At 22.1% G+C, this 23,146-nt stretch overlaps 9 protein-coding genes across 9 annotated transcripts; all 9 read left to right on the top strand. All coding sequences in view use genetic code 6, as the record gives it.

The window, feature by feature from the left end:
* The first annotated feature begins 728 nt into the window (after positions 1–728).
* Positions 729–1,436, top strand: TTHERM_00823500 (kazal-type proteinase inhibitor 1). Its single transcript, XM_001031456.2, has one exon. It carries the CDS (start codon positions 749–751, stop codon positions 1,322–1,324), a length of 576 nt encoding a protein of 191 aa, XP_001031456.2. The 5' UTR covers positions 729–748; the 3' UTR covers positions 1,325–1,436.
* Positions 1,437–2,849: 1,413 nt separating this feature from the next.
* On the top strand, positions 2,850–3,296 carry TTHERM_00823490 (kazal-type proteinase inhibitor 1; the record flags this gene model as incomplete). Its single annotated transcript, XM_001031455.1, has 1 exon — positions 2,850–3,296. The coding sequence occupies one exon, from the start codon at positions 2,850–2,852 to the stop codon at positions 3,294–3,296; it is 447 nt and encodes a 148-aa protein (XP_001031455.1).
* A 1,750-nt stretch (positions 3,297–5,046) lies between these two features.
* Positions 5,047–5,505, top strand: TTHERM_00823480 (kazal-type proteinase inhibitor 1; the record flags this gene model as incomplete). The annotated part of the gene is made up of 1 exon (XM_001031454.1): positions 5,047–5,505. The coding sequence occupies one exon, from the start codon at positions 5,047–5,049 to the stop codon at positions 5,503–5,505; it is 459 nt and encodes a 152-aa protein (XP_001031454.1).
* Positions 5,506–7,276: 1,771 nt separating this feature from the next.
* Positions 7,277–7,735, top strand: TTHERM_00823470 (kazal-type proteinase inhibitor 1; the record flags this gene model as incomplete). The annotated part of the gene is made up of 1 exon (XM_001031453.1): positions 7,277–7,735. One exon carries the CDS (start codon positions 7,277–7,279, stop codon positions 7,733–7,735), a length of 459 nt encoding a protein of 152 aa, XP_001031453.1.
* A 1,139-nt stretch (positions 7,736–8,874) lies between these two features.
* On the top strand, positions 8,875–9,339 carry TTHERM_00823460 (kazal-type proteinase inhibitor 1; the record flags this gene model as incomplete). The annotated part of the gene is made up of 1 exon (XM_001031452.3): positions 8,875–9,339. One exon carries the CDS (start codon positions 8,875–8,877, stop codon positions 9,337–9,339), a length of 465 nt encoding a protein of 154 aa, XP_001031452.1.
* A 1,160-nt stretch (positions 9,340–10,499) lies between these two features.
* On the top strand, positions 10,500–11,000 carry TTHERM_00823450 (kazal-type proteinase inhibitor 1; the record flags this gene model as incomplete). The annotated part of the gene is made up of 1 exon (XM_001031451.3): positions 10,500–11,000. One exon carries the CDS (start codon positions 10,500–10,502, stop codon positions 10,998–11,000), a length of 501 nt encoding a protein of 166 aa, XP_001031451.1.
* Positions 11,001–12,677: 1,677 nt separating this feature from the next.
* TTHERM_00823440 (miro-like protein) lies at positions 12,678–14,382 on the top strand (the record flags this gene model as incomplete). Its single annotated transcript, XM_001031450.3, has 2 exons — positions 12,678–13,232; positions 13,594–14,382. The coding sequence occupies exons 1-2, from the start codon at positions 12,756–12,758 to the stop codon at positions 14,380–14,382; spliced, it is 1,266 nt and encodes a 421-aa protein (XP_001031450.1). The 5' UTR covers positions 12,678–12,755.
* A 1,235-nt stretch (positions 14,383–15,617) lies between these two features.
* Positions 15,618–17,865, top strand: TTHERM_00823430 (thioredoxin glutathione reductase; the record flags this gene model as incomplete). Its single annotated transcript, XM_001031449.3, has 8 exons — positions 15,618–15,833; positions 15,893–15,951; positions 16,010–16,094; positions 16,146–16,677; positions 16,815–16,979; positions 17,037–17,134; positions 17,185–17,638; positions 17,702–17,865. 8 exons carry the CDS (start codon positions 15,618–15,620, stop codon positions 17,863–17,865), a joined length of 1,773 nt encoding a protein of 590 aa, XP_001031449.3.
* A 1,742-nt stretch (positions 17,866–19,607) lies between these two features.
* Positions 19,608–22,985, top strand: TTHERM_00823420 (LBP/BPI/CETP family, carboxy-terminal domain protein; the record flags this gene model as incomplete). The annotated part of the gene is made up of 7 exons (XM_001031448.2): positions 19,608–20,208; positions 20,267–20,604; positions 20,689–21,006; positions 21,066–21,665; positions 21,732–22,311; positions 22,382–22,704; positions 22,764–22,985. 7 exons carry the CDS (start codon positions 19,608–19,610, stop codon positions 22,983–22,985), a joined length of 2,982 nt encoding a protein of 993 aa, XP_001031448.2.
* Positions 22,986–23,146: the final 161 nt, after the last annotated feature.

Genomic DNA, 23,146 nt, shown 5'->3' with positions numbered 1-23,146 from the left:
ATTTATTTTATAATCCATTTATAAAATCTAATAAATATATTTACAATTAAAGAGTTAATTAACTCAAAGTTCAATATAAAAAGCAATTAAATTTAAATAAATTATACTATTTAATAAGTGTATGCACTTTATCATTCACAAATCATAACAAAAGTCAATTATTTATTGTTTGTTATCATAACAAATTTAGAAAGATTGAATTATTTTTTTTTTCTTAAAAATATGCAAATAAATAAAAATTACATAATTTTAAATAATAAAATACTCTTTTACATACAATAATAAATTTTAAATTAACTATAAAATACATTTTATTTTAAAACATCATCAAAAGCACTATTTTTAAATCAAATCAATCGAATATTTTAAGTTTAAAATATAGAACAACAATAAATTGAGAATCAAAAATTAAAAAATAAATAGATATTACAAAAAGATTTAATAAAATTAGAATAATATTTTTTGAATTAAAATAAGGCTGCATAATTTAAAGCACGTGTAAGATTAAGCAAGTAGTTCCTACACTTTGTTTGATAGTCAATCTATAGCAAACTTACTACATTAAAAAATGAGAAGTAATAGATATTAAAAGAATATATTTGAAATTTATAAAAGTAATTCTGGTTAAATTAGAATCATAAATTTAGGTTATACTCATTCTTTTATCTATCTATTCCTATTACTTATTAATTTATTTTTTTGCCTTAATTAGTGTCATAAGAGGTTAGGTAATTAATAGAACTAAATTATGTGCAAATTAAAATTCATCCTTACATTAATTTAAAATACCAACAAATTTAATTAATTCAAGCAAATAATTAATTAAAAAGTATTATAAAATAAATCCAAAAAATATTACTAGATTTATCTAATGAACAAATTTTTTATCGCTCTCACTATTTTAGGACTCTGTGCTGCTGCAAATTTCAAATGTACTACTGAAATGAAGGCTAATAAATTCTGCACCAGAGAATATATGCCAGTTTGTGGTATAAAGATGGCCGAATAAGGAAGCTCTAAGTATAGCTCTATCAAAACCACTTATGGAAATAAGTGCACTGCTTGTGCTGAAGAAGGAGTTGAATTCTATGCTGAGGGAAGTTGTGAAGAATACCCTAAGAATGCTACTTTTTGCCATCCTGAAGCTCATTTGAGCAAGATATGCACTAGAGAATTGTTCCCAACTTGTGGTTTGTTTGATAGCTCTATTATATGTGCTAAAGGTCCATGCGGTTCTAATTTCAATAATAAATGCATGGCTTGTGTTAATAAATAGGTCTCTTATTTCCTTGCTGGATATTGCGACCACAAATATAAATACTGAGATTTATGATTATATCAAATTTAAAATTATTCAAAAATAATAGTATTTTAAATATAAATATATAAATAGTATAAGTAAAAATGTTTGAAAATCATAAAAAATATTAAATAAGATCAAATTTTTATTATTTTTCTTAATTACCACATGAAAATTGTAAAGTTATTCAAAATAAATGTAAGTTTATTTTTTGAAAAATAGAGTTTATATTCTGAAAGAAAAATATTTGGGTTTAGCTTTGTAATTGAAGTTATGCCTTGGTAAATTTTAAATTTTCAATATAAGAAGATTGAAATTGTATAAAATAATATGTAAATTTGAAAGGATTTTCAAACAAATTCAAAGAATTTGTTAAATTGGATAAAAACTAGAAAAAGAAAAATAAATTTTTTACATTTTCTCCTCTTTGAAAAATAAATTTTTTAAATTACATCTTAAATGGGAAATTTTTGAATTTTTATAATACAGTCAAAGTTAATTATTTCTGTCTAAATTTTATAAAAAAGAAATAATTTTGTTAAAAAGCACATAATTTATAATAATATCAGGTATTATTTGATACAAACGTTATTAACAGAATAAGCCTTAATATATTTTTAATGACGCTTTAGATTTAATAGAACAAAAATAATATCAAACCAAATTTATTTATTATTATTATAAATTTTGATAAAAATCACACAACTAACAATTTTATCGTACCTAAAGAAATCTTATTAAGATCAATTTAAATCTTACATTGGCATTTTTTAAGTAAATTAAAACATTACAAACAAATAATACATATGTTTTTTTTATCCTTATTTATATTTTTTAAAATGTAAACCATCATTTTTTCTTTACAATTTATTCAACTCATGCTTAATTATACTACAGTCTAATGCGAATTTTATTTTTTATTACTACGTATTGTGATAAAAATAGTATTTCATCAACAATAACAAAAGCTAAATTTAAATTACCAAAAGTAAAAAGATTTTTATTTTAAGTAAACAAATCTGACTTATTTTTTTCATTTTATATTATCAATTTTTGATACCATCTTCCTCTAAACTTAAAAAATATTTTATTTTTAGTATTATTTTTTATATCATAAGATTTTATACTAACAATTTTTTGAACAAATAAGCTTTAAAAAGAAAACTAATTAAATAAATAATAGACCCTTATATATTTCAAATTATTCATTAAAAATAAAATAATAAAAATTAACTTATCTAGTAAAAAATATTTATTTTACTTATTAATTAAATAGTTAATTCATTTTTTTTAGTCAACATTTATTTTAAACCATATTTTTTTTTTGTTTGATATTTTATTGATTTAATAGAATAAAGGAACATTTTTCTTTTTAATACAATTAATCAAAAGATATCTTTTCAACCTCAGTTTACATTTGATTAAGATTGCAATTTATCAGAACCAAAATCCTTAAAATTAATTTAAATAATCGAAAAATTAATTGATGTAATCAAATAATTAATTAATAAAAAAAAATCAAATATAAAAAATAAAAAAAAATTTAAAAATGAATAAAATTTTAATTGCCCTCACTATTTTAGGACTTTGTGCTGCTGCAAACTTCAAATGCACTGCTGAAATGAAGACTGCCAAAGCTTGTACTATGGAATATATGCCTGTTTGTGGTGTTAAGATGGCTGAAAAAGGAAGTTCTAAGTACAGCTCTATTAAGGCTACTTATGGAAACAAATGCTCTGCTTGTGCTACTGAAGGAGTCGAGTTCTATGCTGTAGGAAGTTGCGATGAATATCCCAAAAATGCCACTTTTTGCCACCCAGAAGCTCATTTAAATTTAGCTTGTACCAGAGAACTTTTCCCTACTTGCGGTTTATACGATAATTCTATCACTTGTGATAAAGGTCTTTGTGGCTCTAACTTTAGCAACAAATGTATGGCCTGCACTAACGAACATGTTTCTTATTTCATGGCTGGCTATTGCAAAAACTAAAAATGATATCAATAATAATAAATTTAATTAATATTAAATATAAGTATTTTATGTTATTTGATATTTATTTTTGATAATCTTTAAAATATTCAAATTTATTTTATTCCATTATTCAAAAAATATGCCTTTAACAAACAAACAATCACTAGCTATTTTAAAAACAATTTATATAAAATAAATATTTAAATATATTTCCATTTATTAAGTATGAAGTAAATTAGTTTAAAAAATAATAAAATCCTTGTTAAAAAAAAAATTGTGGACATTTTCTGTTTAAATAAAAATAAATAAATTAATTAAATATCATGCTTCCAACCTCCCTTTTATCTTTATGTGAATTAAAAAATAAACATCAAAAAGTTTGGTATTGCTTATAAATCTTATTATAATTTCTTCTATTTTTTACCATTTAATAAAATCAAAACTTTAAAATTTTAGTATTCCCTCAGTATTATTTCAATAATATAGGCAATTAATGAAAACAAACTTTAACTTAACCATAGTAAATTGTTAATATTGGTGATATTTATTTAACTTACAGACTAAAAATAATTAACCTCAATAAATATTCAATTACGCTTTATATTTAATAGAACCACTGTTAGATATTAACTAATTTTTCAGGTATAAATTGATTAATTTTTAGTAATACTTATCATTCTATTATCTTTTTACCAATTTTATTTAAATAAAATTGTACTACTAGCAATTTTATTCTACCTAATTAAATCTAACTTAAAAATTTTTTTAAAATTGCTAGAATTACATTAGTAATTTCCTATGAATAATTTTATACTTCATAATTTAGATGTTTATACTTCTCATATTATTTAAAAATTTTAAATATTTTAAATACCTATTTTAAATAAACTAAAATTCAATAAATGAGCAACCTACTCTTACATCTTGTTCTTTTAATTGAAATTAATAATTGTTCTATCAAAATTTAACAAAATTATATAATAATCTCTATTCAAATAAGTCATTAAGTGTGTTTACATTACGTATTAATTAATGCATTAAATTAAAGAAGCTAATAATTAGTCATATTACAAATAAATATGACTTTTATTTTATATTGCTAGATAATATGACTAAATAAGCTACATTAATTGTATTCATACAAAAATTCATCTTAAATACCTAAAATTTGTAAGTATTTCATTTATTTTAGTACATCTTTTTTTTATATTTTTGTTTGATTCAATTATAAGGTAAGAAAATATTCCTAAAAATATTTTTATTTAAAAAAAATTCATTCTTTAAAGTCTTTTATGTGATATTTTGAAATTTATTATCAATATTTAAATTGATATAAAGATTAACTATTTGTTAAATTTAATATGACAGAATTAGTTTGTTTGCTTGAAAGAACATGTATTTATTAATGAAGAATAAATTAAAAACAAAATACTAATCATTAAAAATCAAAAAGTAAATTGTTGCAATTTCTTGATATTTTTATATTATTTATTTATTTAGCTTACTCATTTAAAAAAATAATGGTAAAAATTGATTGACTAAATTTATTAAATGAATACATATTTTTCTTTTTCAACATACTAAACTAAATAAATCTCAACCTCAGATTATATGAAATTATGTTTACAATTTGTAGAACTAAGAATTATATAACTCAAAGAATATTCTTAATATCAAATTAAAAACTCTAAAAAATGAATTAATAAACTCAAATAATTAATTAATAAAAAACAACAACAAAAAAAAAATAAAAACAAAGAATAACTATTAAAAAATGAACAAAATCTTGATCGCCCTTACTATATTAGGACTTTGTGCTGCTGCTAACTTCAAATGCACAGCTGAAATGAAGACTGCCAAATTCTGCACTAGAGAATATATGCCTGTTTGCGGTATTAAGATGACTGAAAAGGGAAGCTCTAAGTACAGCTCTATCAAGAATACTTATGCTAACAAGTGCACTGCTTGTGTTGAAGAAGGAGTTGAATTTTATGCTGTAGGCAGCTGTGAAGAATATCCTAAAAATGCTACTTTTTGCCACCCTGAAGCTCATTTGGATTTAGCTTGTACCAGAGAATTCTTCCCTACTTGTGGTTTATTTGATGATTCAATTACCTGTACTAAAGGTCCTTGTGGTTCAAACTTTAGCAATAAATGCATGGCCTGTATCAATGAGCACGTTTCTTACTTTTTGACTGGTTATTGCAATCACTAAGAATAATACTAATAATGATATAAATAAATATATTTAAGTATTTTATCGTATTTTATCTATATATTTAATTGTTAGCAATAAAAATTCATAATTTTTAGCTTTTTAAATAATATTCAAATAAAAATTGTTTTTTTTGTCATTTATTTAAGAAAGATTTTATAATGCAAGTATTTGAGAAAGAAACAATTTAATAGACTTTATTTGTGAGTAATTAAATAATAAAAAATTAGTATATGATATTTTAATAAATATATACATTTCATTTTCTATTTAGTAGAGGATATTAATATTTTTAAGACCCAAAGCCATACACTCGTGCACTCAAAATATTACTTTAGTAAAATAATATCCAATCTTGATAAAGGAACTAATTTAAAATAAAATATCTTTAATTTTTTAATTTGATATATAATTAAATAAGACTGAATATAGTTTTATCATAAATTAATGTAATAATTAATTATACTATAACCTATAAATTTTAAGTATATATGATCATTTTAATTTACGTAAATTTTTTATTAAAGAGGTCTACTAATTAATAGAACCTAAATTGATTAGAACAATTGATTAGTTGATTTAATACAAAAATAAACTATATATTCAATATGTATGATTGCTTTTTGATAATTTTTTTATAATACTGACATAATATTAGTATCTAAATGACACTGATTAAATATATTATTCAATTCTTTTATAATTAAGATTTAAGGATAAAATATTTTAATTATACTTAAAAAATTGTAATGCAGAAAACTAAGTTTAAATTAATAAAATTAACCTCAATAATTATACAAAGACGCTTAAAATTTTGTAGAACTAAAAAAAATTAATCAAAATATTCAAGATATTTTTTAGCTGCTAATAATTTTTTTATCAAATCATTTTTTATTAAATTACTACGTAATAATAATTATTTTTATTTTGTCATCTGATATAAAATTATAATTCAAAAATTTAATTGATTTAACATTTTTTTATAATTTAAAGCTTAAAATTGTTTTGAAAGATAGATAGATACATAATAATATTTTTCACAAGTAAGTAAGTATCTTATTTTTTTAAAAATTTTAGATATTGTTTTAAATTTGAGGAGTGAAAGAAAGACTTATCTTGGCAAAAAAACTTGTTTTTCATACAATTATAGATAACAATTGTTCCATCCAAATTTAACAAATAGTTAAAAAATAAACTCTTTATTTATATTATGTCATTTAGTCTTTGCTTAGATTACGTATTATAAATAATTAATAATTAAAAGTCAATTACAGTCATTCGAGCAGATATTTCAGGCCTATGCTAATTTTATTATTTATTATCTAATAACGTGATAAAATAAACTATTTCGTCAACAACTAAGCATAGTAATTTAAAATACAATAACTATTTTATCAATCATATTTTCTTTATATATGTAAAATTTTTTTTAAAATTTGAATATCATTAACATAAAATGTGTAATATATTAAATTTTTAGGTTAAATTAAAGAGAAAATAATATTTTAAGTTAATTTGCTTTCTTTTCAAAAAAAATATTAAAATTTGCTTGCTTATTTTTACTTAAGTGGATTAGTATATTTCATTCATATGAACCAACCCAGAAACAAGTCAAACTTTTAACCTGAGATTAGATTTAATTGGCATCACAAATTACTAGAACTAATTAAACAAACAAAATACATGAATGAAATCAATTTAAATCTTCCAAAAGTTATTTAGTCTAAAATAATAATTAATTAACAAAAAAACAAATCAACAAATAAATAATTTCAAAAAATATACAAAAATGAATAAAATCTTAATTGCTCTTACTATTTTAGGACTTTGCGCTGCTGCTAACTTCAAATGCACTGCTGAAATGAAGACAGCTAAATTCTGCACTAGAGAATATATGCCTGTCTGTGGTGTTAAGATAGCTGAAAAAGGAAGCTCTAAGTACAGTTCTATTAAGACTACTTATGCAAACAAGTGCAATGCTTGTGTTGAAGAAGGAGTTGAATTTTACGCTGTTGGTAGCTGTGAAGAATATCCTAAGGAAGCTAACTTCTGTCACCCAGATGCTCACTTAGATTTGGCTTGTACTAGAGAATTTTTCCCTACTTGTGGTTTATTTGATGATTCTATAACCTGTACTGAAGGTCCTTGTGGCTCAAACTTCAGCAATAAGTGCATGGCCTGCATCAACGAACACGTCTCTTATTTCTTGACTGGTTTTTGCCATCACCAAGAATAATATCAATAATGATCTAAACAAATAAATAAATTATAACTTTAGTATTTTATCGTATTTTATCTACATATTTAACTGTTTGCAATATAATTTTAAATTTTTGGTATTTTAAATAAGAACCTATAAAAAAACTATAATTATATATATAAATATGATGAGATTAATAAGAGATCTATATAAAAAACACTTTACTACAAATTTGTAATTTTTTTAATAAGTGGTTTTATTTTAAAGTCAAAACAAATTTTATAACTATATTGAAAATAGAAATAAATAAAAATGTCAAATGAGGTTAAAAAAAATTAATTTACTTTTTATACAAATTGAATGTTAAAGTTTTGTGTCATATCTTATTTTAAAATATGTATTAATTTGTTCATGTATGAAGAAAAATTTAAATAAATTCATTAGAATCTATTTAATAAAATATTTAATACTTGTTGAGATACTTTCTATTTCATGAAATAAATCATAAATAAATAAATAAGTTGATATCAAATATTTTCTTCTTGTTTAAATTAAAGCAAGTTTTTTTAAAATAAAAATTGCAAAATAAAAACATTCTAGAGCAAAGATGCAGAAATATTTATTTTAAAAATAGAAATTGCTACATGGTGTATTAGAAAATTATATTTTGACCTCTTGTTAATAAAAATATAAAGTTAAGTTGATTGTCTTTTGAAGGGTATTAAAAACTTATAGATGGTATAAAATCGATGTAATTTCTCATATTGAGTAATAAATTTGAGTATTACTAATCCTAAGTATCTTTTAGTTGCAAACTTAATACTTATTGAGCTAATGTAAGCTAAATTTTACAAGAAGAGTATAAATTAATATAAACACTGAATTTTATCTCAGGTGGGATATCTGGTATAACTAAAATCAGATTAAGTTGAAACTATCATGAAATAGAAAGGAGTCAAAAATTTAGATAGGAGAGTCTAAATTACTTTAATATAAATAAAATTTAATAAATTCTGATTGTTGTTTTTGCTATAGATGAAATTTATTACTTTACTAATTTTACAATTATTTATTGAACTTTTAATCAGAATCTTTTAATTTCAAAAGCAGCCAATACTTGATCAATTTTATAAAGAAAATTAATTAAAAAAAAAAATAGTAAAACAAAAATTAAATCTTAAATAAAAATGAACAAAATTCTTATTGCTATCGTCATCCTTGGTGTATGCACTGCTGCCAACATTAAATGTACTGCTGAACAAAAGAAGGCTGAATTCTGTACCATGGAATACATGCCTGTATGCGGTGTCAAGATTAATTCTAACAATAGATTCTCATAAACTGTTGCTACTTATGGAAACAAGTGCAGTGCTTGTGCTGATAAGGATGTTGAATTCTATATTACTGGAGAATGTGAACAATACCCCAAGGAAGCTACTTTCTGTCATCCTGATGCTCACTTGAACAAGGCTTGCACCAGAGAATACTTCCCTGTTTGTGGTTTATTTGACTAATCCATCTAATGTTTCCGTTTCCCTTGTGGTATGAATTATTCTAACAAGTGCTCTGCCTGCATTAATGAACATGTTGCTTACCTTGTTCCTGGCAACTGTGAAGAAATGAAGTTACCTTCTGGCAACAACTCAGAATGAAATTGAAGTCCTACAAAATTTCTTAAATTTGCTTAAAATAATTATAAATAAAATGGAATTTTAGTATTTTATCTTACATCTATATATAAAGTTATGATTTTATTAAATTCATAAAAAATTTTACTATTTTAGTTCATTAGCAATATTTTTAAAGCTAAAAATAAAAAATATATTTCAGAAAATTCTTTATAAATAAGCATATAAAACAAATGTGAATTAGGAAATAAATATCAAAAACAAATTAATTTTGCTTTTCTCATGAACTTATAGGATTTTTATGGACAAAAATATTAAAGGAAGTATTTTAATTAACTGAGTTAGTGTGGATATAAAATTAAATATGATAAACAATTGTTAATAAGACAGATGTTTTTTGATATCCTTGTAAATAAAAGTATTGTTATTATCTTCATAAAAATATTTAATATGATAGTTAATTTATGAAATTAAATATTCTATTTTAGTTTATGAAGTAATTTATATAAGAAATAATACATGAATGATTTATGTGGAAATATTGAATTAATTTAATAATCAGAATGAAGTCTATTTCCATAAAAGAATTTCGATTTAATTAATTCATCAAAAAGATTTAATTATTTTCGATGGCTTAGTTTTCAAAATTTTAATAAAAAGCAATTATGCGCTTTTTTATAAATTAGTATTAATGATTTCATAACTTTAAAAGTCTATGCTATAAAATACGCGCAATTAATTCTATTTTATACTAATTTAATTTTCATTCATGAAATAGATTCCCACCAAACTCACACTGTAAAAAAATAAGAAACTTTCCACTATAATTTTATAATAATTTAATATTTATTTCATTGTTATAAAAAGAAAAAATATTTTCATCATAAATTAAAGTATTTAGTGCTTATTATTTCAATATTTTTAATAAAATTTTTGTAAAGAAAACTATTTTCTAAAAAAAACTATAATTTTGAAGGTAATTAATATAGTAAAAATTTAATAAATTTCTTAATCTTTAAATGTCCCTTACATTTGAAATAATAATCAAATTAGAATCTATGATTTTTGGGTAAATTTTTTCTTTAAATTAATTTACAAAATTGAAATTGAAAATTATAATTATTAATTGAATTAAAACATCAAAATAAAGGAATACAATAAGTAAAATAGACTAAATATAAAATATGATGAAGGTAATTTTTCTTGCCCTGATCGTTTGCTTATGCAAAGCAGCTAATTTTAAATGTGAAGATTCTCAAAAAAATTTAAGTTTTTGTACTAAAGAATATTTACCTGTTTGTGGAGTGGTTCAAAATTCAATTGGCTAAATAGAATAATTTTATAAAACTTTTTCAAATAAATGTGAAGCCTGTATTTCAGGAAAAATAGAATTTTATGCTTTAGGAGAATGTGAAGAGTATCCTAAATAAGCAATATTCTGCCATCCTGATGATAGCTAAAATGACACATGTACAAAAGAGTATAGACCTGTTTGCGGTGTTTTTGATAACAAAACTTTTACCTTAAATTAATCTTTGAGTTAAACATATTCTAACTCATGCTTAGCATGTATTGATGAAAATGTTTCTTATTACATTCCTCAATCATGCCAAGTAATATTCGATGAAAAATAAAAATTAGATCAGGATGAAAAAATAGATTTAATATTTAATTTATTAAACTGAAATTTTTGTATTACTTACTTACTGCTATATATAAATTAGTTTTTTAAATATAAATTTGTCAATTTCATTCATATATATTCTTAATTTATAGCAATTATTTTAATTAATTTTTTAATTATTTTAGTTTAAATTTGTTTTTTTTTTCAAAATTATTAATTTTAATTATTTTCATTTACTAAATTGTTAAAAATGACAAAAAACTAAATTAAAAATAAACTTTTAAAGTGTATTTTCAGTTAATTTAGAAGTTTTTATATTTATAAATTTTAGTATTATTAGTTATTCATTAATATTTAAAAGAAAGTATCTTCTCAGAATTTTATAAAAAAAATCAACTTCTTTAAAAGAATATACCAATTAAAATTAGCAAAATTGAAATTATCTTTGCAATTATTTATTAATAAAAAATTAATTATTTAAATCTTAAATTTAAGAAAAAATAAATTTAAATTTTGAATTTAAGTGCTAAAAATAATAATAATGAAGAAATAAATATGTTTTAAATAAACTTAGATTAATAAAAAGAATATAATATAAATCATATAATTTTTATAAATAGGTTGAGAAAAGAATTTAATAAAAAAATTTAAATAAAACAACAAATAAATCTAGATGAAGTTTGATTATTAATTTTCATTTAAAAAATGTTTAAATTATTTTTCTCAGCAGCAAATAATAAATATGTTAAAACTTTATTTTTTAGCTTTTCTTATGAAAGAAAGATTAAATTTCATTTAATAATTTAATTAAATTAATTGTAAAAGTTAAAATAAGCATTTTAGAAATGCTTTTATAAAATTATATTCATATTAATTTAAATTAGTTTCAACCATTAAAATATTTCAAATAGTAAAAATTTAATTTCTTGTTATTTTATTTAATAAAATTAAAATAAATTTGGATAAATACTTTTTATCATATCAAAATTTTAATTTCAAATTTAAAAATTGCGCTTCTATTTTAAAATTATCAGTTAATAAACTATTATTTATTTATTTAGCTACCTATTTTATGAGTTTATAAAATAGAAAGTAGATAGATCAAATTTAATTTAAATCAAATATAGTAAAAAAGTGAACATTAAATAAGTCTGATTCTAAAAAAATGAATTATGTATTAATATGGTGCTAAAGTAGTTTAAAATACTGAAAGAAAAATAAAAAATACTTTGCTTTAAATACTGTTAATTTTTTTTTAAATTAAATTGATATTCTAATTAGCTTTTAAGTATTATATAAAAAGGGTTACAATCATCTAAAAAGTAAGTAAACTATATGACAATATAAATAATCTTTATTTGCTAACTTTTTAAGCTTATTTTAATTTTCTTCTAATAAATTAATTTATTGTTTTTACTCTACATTAAAAAGAATAGATTAAATATAACTAAAAATATTAATATTTTCTAGCCATACCAAATAGGAGGCAAAAAAAAATTAATTATTCTACAAGTATTTAGCTTTAGAGAATATGTGAACCACAAAATTTTGGCTTTAAAATTATAAATAAAAGTTTTTAGATTTAATATTTTATTTAAATTAATCTATATTATCTAATTTCCCATACAAATTCTTCGGTAATATCGCTTCTACATCAGCGAAAATTTCGTAGATAATAATGTTTGCATATTCATTCATTCGTTCAGTTTGGTTTAATCTTTTTATTGATTTAGAGGTAAAAATAGTATTTGTGATTGAAATTAATGATAATATAAGACATTACTTAATTTATTTATTTAATTATTAGTTAAGTAAAATGGTATCTATCCTTTTAAACGACAAACGAATTGGCATTGAGAAGATGTTAGAGGCATAACAAATTGCTAAGGAAAAAAAAAGCTAACAAAAAACTTGTTTGTAAAAAAAAATAGAAGAAAATCAGAGGGAATAGGTTGCTTGTATCGATTGTAAATCTAATCAAAAATTTAATAAATTATCAAAACAATAAATTTGCGAAAATAAGAAAACGTAATAAATGTATTCACAAAACGACGTAGAGAGAAAATGTCTCAAGTAAAAGAAGAAGCTTAAAATTTTGGCAATTGGAGATTCTCATATTGGGAAGACTACTTTCTTAAAGAATTACTGTTCATAGTAGTACGATTTGAATTATAAATCCAACGATAATTTTACTTAATAAAAAGTAAATAAAACTATTGGTTGTGATATTCATGTCTGCTATCATACTCCTAACACCAAAGCTCTTATCACTGAAACAAAATAAAATGATTCAGTAAAAATTATTTCATTATTTTATACATTTTTTCTTCATAATTTATTTCAATCAAACAATAATGAACATAATTTTAAACATTGTTTTTTGATTTTAAACTTTTTAGCACTTCATGCTTTTTAAATTCCAAATTCATTTTGATAAATTTTTGAGTTTGTAAATGAATATTTTAAACGCATCTTTGGAATTTTTTTAGTAAAATTTAAACATTTTTAAGAATCCAATTCTCTTAAAACATTTTATGAGCTATTTTTTTTTAGTTAATTCAACAATTTAAAGTTTATTATAGTAAAATTAAGTGCAAATTTTAACTATAAAATTAAGTAATATATTTAATAAATTTTTTTTTGTCTTAAAATAGCTATAATACTAAGAAGAATACACTGTTTAGTTTATAGACATGGCAGGAGAAAATAAATAGAGAGAGTTTTTGAATGTCTTTATTAGGAATAAACTACAAAAATTAGATGCAATCTTATTCTTTTTTGATTTGACTAATTTAAATACATTCAAAAACTTTTACAAGTGGCTAATGGCTATATTCCATAACAGTTAAAGTAAAAAGGACTATGCCTGTGTGTGGTAGATTCCCTTTTTATTGATTGGGACAAAAACTGATTAAATACCATCTAAATATTAAGCTTAAATAAAATAAAAGTTACTTAACTAACTAAATAAAATGTTTAAGTGCACACGTGGAGAGAACCTTATCTTTTTAAACGCTAACAACATTGAAAGCTCAAATTAAAAAGTAGAAATGTCCATGTTCCATTTATTTTTAAGTGAAATCTGCATTGAAAAGACAATGAAAAATATGAAACAATCAACTAATTCTTCTTTATTTTCATTTTAAGGTTAAAGTGAATACAATCCATAAGAACTCTTAAGCGGTCTCAACAAAAACACCTAAAAATACTGCTTAAATAATGATAATTATAAGAATAAAAGAATAATTGAAGAAGATAAAAACTTTATGCAAATCGTTTTAGAAGTTAATTAATTCTCTGAATATAAAAAAGCTTGGTAAAATCAAGTTTTTAATTTAACCTCAAGGGTTATTGTTATCAAAGAGCGCATTACTGAAATTATTTATACTACTTTTAGAAAAAGCGAAGATGAGCTTGTTCTTCCTCATTCTAATTTAGAGTGAGAAAGAAATTGCTTAGTATAATTCCAAAATAAAAATTAAATTAGCTAATTTTTAATAATAATAAAAGATTAGCTGCTTTAGCTAGCTATTAATTACTTAACTCCTCATATTTAAATTTATTTGTAAATTTTTAATTAATTACTTTACTAGTGAATGAATCCTTCCTTCCTCATTCATTCATTTATTCATTGAATATTAAATAACAACTAATCATAATAATTAAAATGCATTCTTGCTTGGTATATTTATTACTCCCTCTACTTAAATCTGATTAAAATAAAAAATAATAATGACAATAAATAAATAAATCTTTGTAATACCTTAAATAAAATCAAACTTGCTAATCTTATAATATTACTATTTATTTATTTAAACATTAGCAAGCTAATAAGAACAAAACTATCAAACATCTAATGAAGCAATATTTTTAATGATAATAAATAGCTCTAAAATAAAACTAATTCATGCTATATTTATAATTATATTAAATATAAAGAAATAAATAAATACATTAAAAACAACAAACAATCAAACAAACAAATAAACAAACAAACAAACAAAAAATAAACAAACATTTTGCATTTTATCCAAATTAACTTCATTTATATATTATTTCTGTTGATGTGTATGTAATTAATCACTCGTTATCAAAAAATTTATCTCCAATTTGACACAATCAAATATTTAATTCAATTAATTTTTTTTAATAAATCACTCTACTAATTTATAGTGTTAGTATTTTATTGTTTAAAAATTAAAGATATTTTTATTTAAATTAAATAAAATTTATTAAAAATTAAGTATGAAATACTTAGAGGGAAAGATTAAAAATATCTTCAATTTCATCTATTTTATATTAAACAGAAAATTAAGAATTCTCAATTCTATTTTGTAAAAGAATTAATTGTTTTTTTTTCTTTAGATACATTATTTGAGTTTGTTTTTGGGATTAATTAATTATATTATTTCGATATAATTCTAAGAAAAAAATATTATTCTAAAATATTAATAAAAATATTAAATTGTTAAAATTAATAATTTCTGTTAATTGCTTTTTTTAAATTAGAATTAGAAAAAATATTTTGAATTTATATTTTTATTTTTTATTCTATTTTACATTAAAAATTAATCTTTAAAATTTCTATTAAATTTACACAATTTTAAGGAACTTTCCAAAAATAATCCTTGACAATTATTTACTATAATTTATAATAATATTTATTTGGTTGAAATTTATGATTTTAAAATCACTCAAAAACAAAAGCCAATAATTATATAAAGGCTTTTAGATCAAATCCCTTCAAACCTAGCTAGCGAAATCAAATTTCTCTACTGGGTTTAAAGGATTTAATTTATAGAAAAAGAAACCATTAATTGATGAAAAAGTAAACAAGTAGCATTACGATGTAGCTATAATCGGTGGAGGTTCAGGTGGTTTAGCTTTTGCCTTTGTAAACATGCAATATTTTTAATCTAAATTGATCTAAATTATTAATTAATATATCAAAAGGAAGCTTAAAAATTAGGTATGAAAGCAGTTGTATTCGACTTTGTTGAAGAATCTACTTAGTATAGTTATTAGTTGTCATAATTATGATTGCTAATTTGAATATTTTTAATTAAATAGAGGTAACTCTTGGGGATTAGGTGGTACATGCGTTAATGTAGGGTGTATTCCTAAAAAGCTTATGCATACAGCAGCTTTATACAAAGTAATATTAAAAAAATGAAAATTAAATGTAAATATTTTTCTACTTATTTAGGAAGTTATTTTAAACTCTTCTGGATATGGCTTTGATTTAGAAGGAAAAAATTTAGAGGAAAAATATAAATAAGAATACTTAGTTTGGCAACATTTGGTGAATAATGTTTAATCATATATTAAAAGCATTAATTTTGGATATAAGAAATCTTTAGGCGAGCTGAATATTGATTATGTTAATGCATTTGCATCTTTTTATGATAAAAATACCTTAGTTTTTTCTCCTAAGGTTGACGCAATAAGCGGATTTTTGAAAGATAATGAATCTTATAAAGCTAATACCGAATAGTTAGGATATGTCACTGCCGATAAGATTGTAGTAGCAGTAGGCGGCAGACCTTAGCTTTTATCAGATAGTTAATGTTAAAATTCAAATAAATATGCTATAACTAGTGATGATATATTCATGCAAAAGAAACCTCCTGGCAAAACCCTTGTCATTGGTGGTGGATATATTGCTCTTGAATGTTCTGGATTTCTTTCTACTCTTGGATACGATACTACAATGATGACTAGATCTTTGTATTTAAGAGGTAAATAAAAATATATTTATTAATTCTAATTTACATTTTAAATTTAGTTCTATTGATACTTTTTATGTTTAAATAATTAATTACAATAAATAATCATTAGTTTTTAAATTTATTACTAATTTAAAATTTATAAATAGAATTCGATTAAGACATAGCTAAAATGATTCTTGAGAATATTTAAACACATTCTAAAGTAAAAGTAGTTCCTACTTCTTTGCCAGTTAGTTTGGAGAAAGTAGATGAAGATACTTTAAAAGTTAAGATTCAGAACTAAGAAGATAAATCTAAAATTTACGAAGACAGTAAAAATTAAAAATAGTTTTAGTATCGAATTTAATTGAATTTAAATAAATGAATAGCTTTTAACACAGTTTTAATGGCAATTGGAAGAAAGCCCAATACATAGAAATTAAATTTAGAAAAGGTTGGAGTTTAACTCAATTAAAAAAATAAAAAGGTATTTTTATTAAAGAGTAGCTAATTACAGTATTTAATTTAATCCTAAAGATATAAGGTAGGTTTAATGATGAACTAGAATAAACTAGTGTGGAAGGAATCTATGCTCTTGGTGATGTCCTTGATGGAGTTCCTGAGTTAACACCTGTTGCCTAAAAGTAAGGTTAACTATTAGCAAGAAGAATTTAGCATAAAAAAGAAAATAAAGAACCAAACACAGTTTTTATCTAAAAAAATTCTATGGACTACAACGATTTCCCCACAACAGTATTTACTCCTGTTGAATATTCATGTGCTGGCTATTCTGAAAAATAGGCTGTAGAAAAGTTTGGTGAAGAAAATATCGAAGTTTATCACTCAAAGTTTACTCCTTTAGAAGAGCAGCTTTCACCGAGAGTTGATGAAAACTTTGATACAATTTACAGGAAAGCTTATGCTAAAGTAATATGCAATAAGCTTGATAATGAAAGAGTAGTTGGAATACATTATCTTGGACCTAATGCAGGTTCACAAATATTTTATTTCTTTATTGTAAAATTTTCAAATATTTTTTAATTTAAAAATTTAGGAGAAGTAATGCAAGGCTACGGAGTTGCTATGAAATTAGGGATGACTAAAGCTGATCTAGATAGAACAGTAGGAATACATCCTACCACTGCTGAAGAATTCACAAATCTTAGTATAACTAAAGCATCTGGAGAAGATTGTGAAAAGACATCTTGCTGAGCTTGAGCTGCATGAAGGCCCTCTATTTCTTGTCATGCCATTTAATAATAAATTAGCATTATTTAATTGAAAACAAAGTTAATTTATCTAATATGGAAAATGACGAATTTAGTCTAAACTGTAAAACAGGGATTAAATTCTGAAAAATATATGACAATTTAGAAGTAGAGAGCAAAAATTTATTTTCTAGTGTTAATTTATTTACAGGAAAATAAAGTATAAAAACTAATTTATAAAATAAAATCTAAAATAAAAAAAATTACTTATTTATTTATTTGTATATTTTTATTTTTATTTTATTGAAGATTTGATTAATTATTTACTTTAAATAAAAATTTCAATAAATAAAATAATAAATACTCCGTTTTGAGTGCCCAAATAAATTATTATTTAAAAAATATTATATTTTAATAATACCCTTTAATAGAAGTTTAAGATATCTCATTTTTTATTTAGATATAAATAAAATTTGATAAGCAATAAGTTTTAGAATTAATTTGCTGTAGAAATAAATTGTTTGCTTAAAGGATATTTTTTGTAATATGATAGGTACATATTGATCTAAAATTAAGTAAGTTAGGCTGAATAGACTATTGACTCCATATATTTATTTGAGATTAACTTTAAACAAAAAAATGTGTGTTGTTTTAAGGGTATTTATATAATAGATCACAAATCTAGATAAATTAATTAAGGTCTAACAAAAATTGATTTAACAAAATAAATTATTCCATTCAAATTCAGTATTATATAAGATTATTTTTATACGAGTTTATTAATATTTTTGCTTCAAATTTATTTAGATAATTAGATTACGTATATCAAATTTGGATATGGATGGATAAAAAAGAATCATAAAAATAGTTCAAAGGAGAAATTATGAAAGAGTAAAATAAACTAAGAAAAACATTAGTTTAAACATTTTAATGCCATTTTTTTCTGGATTTACCATATTTAATGATATTAAAATCATTAATGAATTTTAATTATATGATTTTATATTTTTAATTTAAAAAATGAAATTTGTATCCTTGGTCATTATGTTTGTTTTATTTATTCAATCAAGGATTCATTGATTATTAATCAAAAACCACTCATAATCTAACATCCTAAAGTTTTGATTGAACTCATTAGAGCAGAAATAAATTCAATAAAGCTTTATATAAATATTTACTTATTTAGATATTAGGTAAGTCTAATAAGTTATTGTGTGGTTTTACAAGATTAATAATATTTTTATTATAAATACATTCGTAAAAGTAGATTACATATGTTAAATTTAGCAAATTGTTTATATCAAAATATAAAACAAAGCATCTTTGATTCAGTGTATTTAAGAAATATATAGCAAGATGAATAAAATATTCAATTGAAATAACATATAACTAATTAATTTAATGAAAAATAATTGTTTTAGAATTCAAATCACAGATTCTCTCTTAATTTATTATTTTTGCTTAATCGTTCTTTCTGATTTCTTTGAGGCTAATTAATTTTTAGCTTTAATGTAAAAAGGATGATTCAAATATTTTGATGGTATATTTTTATCTTTTTATTATAATATTAGGTATTATGATCTTTCAGAATTTTAACAATCAACTTACTTTGAAAATATGCTTTTTTAGCTATTACTTAATAAAAATTAATTTTTATTTTGAAAAACGTTGAAGCTGGATAGTTTAAATGGAAGTATCTATTGGATTTAGAAAACAATTATAATTAATTATTTCAAAAAAAAGTAATATAAAATGAAAAATACTTAAAGGTATATTATGATGGCTTTAATTTTTGCCATCGCCACAAGTTCAGCTTATGGTTGGATTCACACACATTACTACCCTCCTAGTGATGATGTATTTGGCCCTGCTGGTAGAACCTTCTTGTCTATTTAGGCTTTTACAGATTTAGTAATATAAAATATTACTTTACACCAATTTGATCCAGACTTTGCTAATACACCTATAGCAACTTCTAATGATACTATGGAAGATCTCTAAGTTCACTTTAAGCTCTATATGAAAGAGGCTAAAGCTGATCCTAAATTTACTACTCTTACCTAAGTAAATGATACTACTTACATTTTAGACTCAAAGAATGCATTTTTTTCTTTAGAGTGTGATTTAAATGTGTAAGGAAGAGCTTATAAAATTCCTGCTACTACAAATAATGCTGATTTTTAAATTAAATTCTAACTACTATTTAACGAATAAGGTAAAATCTATGTCTACACTAACTTTACTATGTCTAGGATTGACATAAAAAACTATACTATTCCTGTTGGATTTTTTGATCCTTATCTGCTATCAACAAATGAAGATTATATTGAAGTACAATTACCTTAAAAATTTAGTAAATTTAAAATATTTTTATTTTTAATATAATTATTTAAATTTTATATTTTAAATAGAAAATATTCCTCTTGACTCAATACTCGCAGTAATTACTATCAGTTTTAAGAATTAATTGACTGAATTTTTGAATTCATGGTTGTGTGACCTATAAGTTTATGAAAATATTAGTCTAGATCGTAACCTTACCAAATTACCTACGATTGTTGGTAACAAAATCCTGATTGAAAGGAATATGTTCTTTTATAACAACAAAGTTGCTAAATCTAGACCAAATATAGGACATCCTACTGCTTTTCCTAAATAAGACGAATTGTTTCACAGACAAGAAGAGACTTTGATGGTTAACGAATACTTTTTCAATTCTCTGTTTTATGCAATGCATTAAGCAGGCATGGTAAAAAAATATATTTTTTGAAATAATTATCTTAAAGCAATCAATTATTTCTCATTTATTTAAAATATTTTTTAATAAAATTAGCTTAAGCATGTTTTAACTAATGAGTCTATCCCAATGGAGATCAAACAAAAACTCACAGTCTTTAACCTTGAATAATTAATACCTGGATTAAAGTAATATTTTGGAGATGATTTACCAATTAACATAGAATTTGAATGTATTACTCATCCTAAAACTACAATTCTTGGAGAGGTATTTTTCTTAAGAGAACCAAAAGTAGTTACTAAAGTTGAAATATTGATGAATATCCTTGTTAATACTCCAAACGGTTAGGTTTTAGTTGGCTCATTTGATATTTTAGCTTACTTCGAACTATCTATGATAATTGACATAAACAAAGTAAAATATTTTTCCAAAAATAATTTTATTTTAATTTCTCAAACTAAAAATAAAAATAGCTATTTTTATATTTTGATGGAGCTCAAATTAAAGGTTTCAAAACTGTGAAATAAGGAATTCAAAGCATACCTTTAGATGCAGAAATGATAAAGATAGCTGTAGAAAGATTTTTCATAGAATCAATTCCAAGATTAACTAATTTTCTAAAGTTTTAAAAAGGAATTGAGTTAATTCCTGCTGGTAATGTTGAATTCACCAATAGCAATACTGATATAGCTCCTAATCATATCTCTACATAAACAGATTTAATAATCCATAACATAAACAAAGATCCTAATTAACTTTAACCAGCAATGAAACTTAGAATTTAAAATAGAATTTTTGATAAACTTAAGTATAAAGCTGTTGAAATTATTACTTAAGGTATTAGAGGTATGGAAGTTCCTAATATAAGTTTTTATTTATTAACAATCAAATGTAGTTTGAATAATTTCAAAATAAACTCTATTGAAACAAATGCTAACAATATAGAATTAGAAGGAACTGATGATGGGCTATTTAGTTTAAGGATTTTGAAAATTTTTGTGAAAGGATTAGGGAATTTAGGATTGAATAAAACTATACAGATTTTTGGTATAGATATTACATTATTTGATACAGTAAGCTTTTTTTTTTTTTTAAGATTTGAATTATTAATTAATTTTAAATGATTAAATAAATAAAAGAATTTAGACCTCCATTATGAAATAGAAATAACAAATTTAGAAGTAAAAGTGTAAATTTACCTAGACTAAAATAATTAAATGACCGTTTAAGTAGTCGGTTTATAATATGGTCTTAATGTGGTACCACGTCCAGACTCAACATTCCTAGACTTTATTTGTTTTAATCTTGGTTTTTTTGAATGGACTTTTTTTGACATTTCTTTAAAAAAAATTGTTATTTATAAAATGTATAATATTGTCTATGAAATGATGGAGAAATAATTACCTCTACATTTATAAAAAATTTTAGTTATTAATAAAACTAATCTATCTCTAGACCTTTAATAAACAATAGCACCATTAGTTAATCCTTAATTTACTGAGTTTTAGACAACATTCTTTTTCTTCCCAACAGGTATTTCTGACAGTAGTAGATTACCTCCTTTTTATGCTCCTTCTCTTCCTGATTTCAGTACAAATTACTATGATCTTGAAATCATGATCCACGAATATACTCTAAAATCTGCCATCTATTTTGCTTATTAAGATTATGTAAAAGGAAGATATAACTTTGATATCACATATGAAATGCTTCATTAAGGTAAATATTTATCATTCTAACTTGAAAAAATATTTTTTTATAAATCAAAATTTTCTATTTTTAAAAATAGTAAAGAATTTTTCATTCACTCCTGAGGCTTTTAAATGGACTTTACCTGATCTATACTATAAATATGGTAAAGATGCTAAGCTGGATTTGCACATTGAACCTCTTTTTTATCCAATAATCAAAATTAGTACAAACTCAATTTCTTCTAGTATCGAAACCTTAATTGAACTTCTTGTTAGAATTCCTAATCCTCACGACAACTAAACTGAAGAAATCATATCAGCCTTAACTATAAACTGTGAATTTGGTTTTTCTATCAAAGCTTATGAAGAGAATCAACATCTTAAATTTGGCATAGAAGACATCCACATTTCAAAGTTTGAAGTAATTAAAATATTTTATAATCAAATATTTTAATTCAATTACTCACATTAAATTATTAGGCAACTAAAATTGAAGTTGATCCTGGAATTTTATTCAGATTTTTCGGTCATTCAGTATTAAATAAAATAATAACCTTCTTTATTCCCGAAATAAATAAAAAACTTGACGAATTATCAATAAATCTTAACGATTTGGTGGTTAAAAGTCTTGAAATCTCAGAAATTTAAGTTAGTCTAAGAGAAGGATACATTTTTGTAGCTTCAAATGCTCAAGTAGTTTGAGAAATATTTAATATAATTTGTTTATCAAAAATAAAAATACCTATATAAATTTATATGAATGAATATATATTAATGTTAATTTTAAGAACTTTTAATAAGGTTTAAACCTTTGGCATGTTTTTTTCTTCTTTCAACTTTTTTATAAAGTCTATATTCATTAA

Source organism: Tetrahymena thermophila (genome assembly GCF_000189635.1).
Source record: "Tetrahymena thermophila SB210 genomic scaffold scf_8254397, whole genome shotgun sequence".
Taxonomy (NCBI): Eukaryota; Ciliophora; class Oligohymenophorea; order Hymenostomatida; family Tetrahymenidae; genus Tetrahymena; species Tetrahymena thermophila.
Note: the sequence above shows the minus strand (reverse complement) of the source record. Positions and strands in the feature narration are given on the sequence as shown.